At 50.2% G+C, this 6638-nt stretch overlaps 1 protein-coding gene across 1 annotated transcript; it reads right to left on the bottom strand.

The window, feature by feature from the left end:
- LOC119358976 (aspartyl protease family protein 2-like) lies at window positions 1-1362 on the bottom strand. The gene has a single exon (XM_037625341.1). It carries the CDS (start codon window positions 1360-1362, stop codon window positions 25-27), a length of 1338 nt encoding a protein of 445 aa, XP_037481238.1. The 3' UTR covers window positions 1-24.
- Window positions 1363-6638: the final 5276 nt, after the last annotated feature.

Raw genomic sequence — 6638 nt, forward strand, 5'->3', positions numbered from 1 at the left:
CTAGCTAGTTAACTGCGTTAGTGTCTAGATGGCATCCTCGGGAGCAAAGAAGAGGCGGTTGTGTTGGAGGTCAAACGTGAAGCGCGTGTCCAACATCTGCCCCGCGCCTATCACCGTCCTCTCTGCGTATGCCGCGATGGCGAAACACGCGTAGTGGGTATGCTGATGCATCGTCTCCACAAACAGCAGCTCCGGCTTGATAAAGAGCGATGCCGATTCCGGGTAGAAGTGGAGCGTCACGCTCGGGAAGTGCGCGCGGATACTGTCCCACGTCCCATGGAAGCAGAGCTTATGCGCTGGGGGCAATATCGCGTGGTGCACCCCATGGCGCTGCATGTGCTTCATGACCTCGGCCGCCAGGACATGGTATGCGGGCGGGGCCATCAAGGTGTACGCCGTCCCGACGTCGAGGGTGCACCCGCCGCGGAGGCTGTGCGGGTCGAACTTGAACATCGCCGGCGTTATCGCCGTGAGCCTTCGCCTACCCAGGCTGACGCCAAGGAGGTTGACGTAGTACATGCCTCTACCCTTGACGAGGTCCCAGTGCAGCAGCGCCGTGCTCCGTGCGTGGGACTGGTCCGGGATGTCTGCCCCGAACCTGAGGAAGCCACGCCGGTGGAGGTGCTCGTGCTCCTTGCCGACGAGGCAATAGGAGAAGCGCGAGCCGGCGAGGCCGCGGTCTGAGAGCTGCCGGATGAAGGAGGTCGGGTGCCTGTTGAGGCTCATGACGCCGGCCCAGACGTCGCGGTTGTCGAACCCGTGTGTGCTGTGTGCGCAGCCGAAGACAAGGCCGTCGACGCTACTGATGGGGCTGCCGGGGCCGCTTCCGTCAAAGACGAAGTCGTCGCGGCCAAGGATGCCATGCGCGCTGGAGCCACCGTACTGGAACTCGACGTCGAAGATGCACCGGCCGCGGCCGGCGCGCCCGTACGGAGCCGTGCAGCGTGGGTCTGTGGACGCAACGTAGTGGTAATGAGGGGAGACGGCGGTGTTGAAGACGGAGCCGTCCTGCCTCTTCTCCGGTACGCAGGGCTGGCACTGCATCCACGTCAGTGGGCGAGCGAGGTCCAGCGCGAGCTTGTAGAAGTGCTGGGTTGCGCCGCTGCCGACGCCGACACGGACGCTGTAGAGGGGCCCCGAATATGGGATCATCTTGGGGCGTATGGACCTGATGTTCACGCCGCCCTCGGCATCACCTTCCGGCAGGAGCTCCTCGAGTACGCCGGCTGCAGTGCGGTAGTGGGGCACCATGGGCAGGCTGAATCCGGCCGCACCGCTGCTTCCGGCGGCGCCGAGGGCGAGGCTCGCCGGATTTAGCACTACAAGGAAGAAGCACAACATGCAAGCGTATACACTGGACATGGCTAATGTCTCTGGCTGGATTAGCATAATGCATGATCCTTCTTTGCTTGGACATCATGTCTTAAATAGATAGAAGAATTCTTCCACTCGTAATACATCAATACATGTACGATGTGCATCATTTAATGTCTTTGATTTCATCACGACAATGAGATCCTTCTGTTGGAGTTGGAGTAATGGATGGATATGCATCATCTATCTCAATATCAAATGATGTGGATGTGAACTAAATATATAATCATGATTTTACGCGGCGAAGATACACTGAGTTTTCCATAGGGAGCCAGAAAGGATTTCTCGTTAATGTATTCTTTTTATAGATTTTCAATAGAAAAGAGAAGTACAATTAGTGAAATGCATTGGCCCAAGATGCATATCCTTTGCAATTAGCACAATGATCCTTGTTCGCTTGGATGTCGTGTCTTAAATAGATAGACTCCTCCAACTCATACTACATCAATACATGCATGAGATTTTTTTTCTTTTTTGAAAAGGGGGAGCTCCCCGGCCTCTGCGTCAGAGTGATGCATACGGCCATCTTATTAACCAAAAAACAAAATGTGCCAACAAGGTTCCAAAGTCTCTAGCTTAAAGAAAGAAAAAAGATAAATGCAGCTCACACAGAGCTAAAAGAGGTTAGACACACAAACTAGCAAGGGAAAGGTGCCACAACCGGCTGGCTAAAATAGATAGAAAAACTAATTGCCTATCACTGGTAGAAAAATGGCCTATTGTCCCGGTTCGTAAGGGCCTTTAGTCCCGGTTCCTGAACCGGGACTAAAGTGTCGGTACTAATGCCCTGCCCCTTTAGTCCCGGTTCAATCCAGAACAGGGACTAAAGGCCCTCCACGTGGCCTGTGCGCGGAGCCCAGGCAGGAGACCCTTTGGTCCCGGTTGGTGCCACCAACCGGGACCAATAGGCATCCACACGTCAGCATTTCTGTGGCTGGGTTTTTTTTTGAAAGGGGGGGTTTGGGGGTTTGGGGGGGTTAATTTAGGTGTTTCATATATTGTGTTAGCTAGCTATAATTAATAGAGAGAAGTGCCCTCTCTTATGTCCATGCTTGGTCGACGCTACGTACTATACATGCGTATAGAGAGGGCTAGACACGCTAGTTAGCTAGTAAGCAAACGAAGAAAACAGAAGATCGTCATGAACATATATGCATAAAGAGAGAAGTGATATCGACCACCTCTCCTCCTCCGAGAGATTGGTCGAACAACAAGTCCTCGTATATCTATCCGACACTACCGGCTACATATATACAATAATTATCTCTTACAAATACAATCATACGGACTCATGGTCCACATAGTATTCTCCGTCTTCAGCGATCACTTGGTCAAGAAAGAATGCCGCCAATTCCTCTTGAATTGCTCGCATGCGAGCTGGTGCTAGGAGTTCATCCCGCTTCTGAAACATCTAATTTGAAGAAGGGGGTCAATACATATATATATATGAATGAATGAAACTCAATACAAATGATGGTAATAAAATAAAATTGTGAATGTTGTTATTTACGTACTTCATATTGTTCGTCAGAGTACCCGCCCCGCTCACAGGTCGTGTGGCAGATGGACTCGCAGACGTATTATCCACAGAAATCATTCCCTTTTTCCTACCACAACCACTTTACAAGAAATAGAGGTCAATCAAACTGATAAGCAAGAATGCTAAATGGTATTGATGAAACTAGCGCTTGAATCACTAGGAGATGCGCGGAACATGCTACTATAGTACTTACTTTCGGGTGTCTAAATTCCAGCTCCTTCGGCAGTCCCGGAACTGTTCTGGTGAATTTTCTCCAAACCCTGCCGAACAAAGAAAACAATTCCTTGATATCAGGAAATGAACAAAGTTGCTGATATGGTGGATAATGATCGATTTAACTTACTTCTTGAGGATTTCAGTCATGTCCGCATACTTCTGGGGATCTTTTCGTTTAGAGTCCAAGACGGTTACTACTCCCTGCTCAAGCCTAATCTCTAGGAGAATATAGTGGAAACTGCACATGCATGCATAACTCATCAATTACATTACTATAACCTGGACTAATATATAAGGGAAACCGAATATGCACAAGACAGTAACACTCACTTGAAGTTGTAAGGAAAGAGTATTATATCTTTGTTTTCATTTTTTTTGAATGATTGTAGCAAGTTGGCCTCGGTATCTCCGGGACGATGTTGAACCTCAGTTGCATCTATGAGATATGTGTTAATGAACCCAATATCACCGATTTGTCTTTTCTTCAATTCGGCGATCTTCATTCTGCATAATATAGTGAGGATAATTATAAATACATGCAATGAAAGAGATGAGCTATATAGAGAGACTTAATGACAGAAGTAGTAGTACTTACAGACAGTAGAAGGTGATCGTTGTTTTATCGAGGGCCAATTGATTGAAAAATTGATAGAACTCCTCAAATGAAATAGGCAACAGTTCAATTCCAACGAGGTCATGCTCCGGTTTAACTCTCGCATACAAAGTACTCCTCCCCCCAGACTCTCTGCAGATTTTCAAGTACCAATCATGTAATCTTCGCATCATCGTTGTTAAAGATTTTTCATCTTTGACGAGAGGCTTCCCATACTCGTATCTGTGTATCTGCACCTCCATGGGATCATAATGTACATCGTCGGGCAGGTAATCGTCAACATTGCCATAACCGGGCACCATCCTCGGATCGACGATGTCGCTAGGCACCTTGAGGGGGGGGGGGGGCACGATTGCTTCGCTTGTTCGCCGAGCTGGGCAATTTGTTTCCCAGCTGCTCGTCGTTCTTTCAGCCTTTGATCACTGACTGTACTTCCCGACCGCTCCGCTTCGGCCCATGTCTTTGCAATAATGCGCTCATAGTTGCCTTTCGGCGGAGACTTGGGTGGTTTTGCCAGGGCAGCCAGAGTGCGCTTCACTTTCACCGGATCTACCTTATCCTCCGGAGGTGGATGTCTCTTTGCTCTCAACCCTTGAAACCAGTCATCCACTTCGGTTCGCGCGATCTCGGCGTTCTCCTCCGGGGTCCTCTCATATGGTAACTTCTCTGGAGTCTTCAGAGAAGGACCGAATCTGTATGTCCTCCCGCCTCTGGTTGTACTGCTAGATGCCGACCGAGCAAACGGAGCGGTTGTCTTCTTTACTTGCTTACGAGGCGGAGGAGAAGGACTACGACGCGCCGGAGAAGCTGGAGCGGCGGCAGGTCTCTTCCGCCCTTGCTGACGAGGCGAAGAAGGAGGAGGCTGGCTGCTCGGGCGCGTCGGCGCAGGCGGAGAAGGAGGCGGAGTGCCGCCACGCGTCGGAGAAGGAGCCGGCCGAGGGCCCTGATCGTCACTCGCCGGAGGAGGAGGCGGTGGAGGAGGCGGAGTGCCCTGACTCGCTGGAGGAGGAGGAGGAGGAGGAGGCGTCCAGTTCGGAAGGTTGATGAGCTCCTTCCGCCATAGGCATGGAGTCTTCAGAGCAGACCCCAGCCAAGTCTCCCCTTCACCGGTAGGGTGGTCAAGCTGGAGGTCCTCAAATCCCTCTGTTATTTCATCCACCATCACCCTAGCATATCCTTTTGGAATCGGCCGGCAGTGAAAAGTTGTGCCGGGTTCAGTAGGATAAACAGAGCCAACAGCCGCCTTGACCTTCAAATTAATCCATTGCGTCATAAGGTGGCAATTTTGAGACTCCGTGATAGCATCCACGGGATAGCTGGCAGGAGCCATCAAGGCATGCTCCGGCTGAAGCAGCTCGGTGGAAGCCACGCTGCTTCTGCGCTGAGATGGCAGGGTAGCTTCGGGGGAGGCTTCGGCAGTACGTTTGTTGCGATTTGCTTCTCGTTCCTCTATCGCGTCTACCCTTGCTTGCAGCGCCTGCATTTGGGTCTGCTGCACTTTTTTCCTCCTCTCATGGGATTTGTAACCGCCTACGTCCGGAAACCCAACCTTCCATGGAATGGAGCCTGGCGTGCCTCGTGTCCGTCCAGGGTGCTTAGGATTCCCAAGGGCCATTGTGAGCTCGTCGTTCTCTCTGTCTGGAAAGAACTTTCCTTGCTGCGCTGCTTCGATATACTGCTTAAGCTTCCTGACTGGTATGTCCATTTGATCGTTCGTCCAAATGCACTTCCCTTTTACAGGGTCCAAGGTTCCGCCAGCCCCGAAGAACCAAGTCCGGCAACGGTCTGGCCAGCTAATTGTCTCTGGTTCGATCCCTTTATCAACCAGATCATTCTCAGTCTTGGCCCACTTAGGTCGGGCTACGAGGTAGCCACCTGACCCCGTGCGATGGTGAAGCATCTTCTTCGCAGCATTTTTCTTGTTTGTCACCGACATCTTCTTACTCTTTTCCGATGTCTTGTGGGCCACAAATGCGGGCCAATGATCTCTGATCTTCTCATATCTGCCCTTGAATTCTGGTGTCTCATTATTTTCAACAAACTTATTCAGCTCTTTCTTCCACCTCCTGAATAGTTCTGCCATCCTCTTAAGAGCAAAAGACTTGATTAATTGCTCTTTAACTGGGTTCTCTGGATTATCCTCTGGCGGTAGGGTGAAATTTGACTTCAGCTCAGTCCAAAGATCATTTTTCTGCATATCATTGACATAAGACACCTCAGGGTCTTCTGTAGCCGGCTTAAACCATTGCTGGATGCTTATCGGGATCTTGTCCCTAACCAGAACCCCGCAGTGAGCAACAAATGTGCTCTTTGTCCGGAGGGGTTCAATCGGTTGGCCGTCGGGCGCGATTGCTATGATCTCAAACTTTTCATCCGAGCTCAACTTTTTCTTTGGGCCTCGTCTCTTTACCGAAGTTGTGCTCGATCCGGAGGGCTAGAAAAAAGAACAAAGACTTAATTAATATGTGTACATACCAAAACAATGAATGCATCAATCAGCTAGTTAGCACAGGCTTAACTAATATATATACCTGGCCGGACTCGGTTCGGTCACCGGAGCCGTCATCACGGTCTCCTTCTTGCACCGGCATTGGGTCACCGGAGTCGTCCTCATGTTCTTCTTGCACCGGCATTAGGTCACCGTAGCCAGCTTGTTCACCCTCTCCTTCCAGACCATCGGTGTCGTTGAGAAACAACGAGACGGCATCACTTCCTTCTGCGATTATGTCCCTCAACAACGCTTCTTTTGCTTCGTCTAGGGCGGTGTCCATAGTTTCTACAAATATTTACAACATGGCAATTATTATTCAAACATGACAGATGGATATATTAGTGCCAAACGTAGAACTAGCTACCTAATCATAGTAAGGAATCATATATATTAATTAGTGGCCT

The sequence above is a fragment of the Triticum dicoccoides genome, chromosome 2A (assembly GCF_002162155.2).
Source record: "Triticum dicoccoides isolate Atlit2015 ecotype Zavitan chromosome 2A, WEW_v2.0, whole genome shotgun sequence".
NCBI lineage: Eukaryota > Viridiplantae > Streptophyta > Magnoliopsida > Poales > Poaceae > Triticum > Triticum dicoccoides.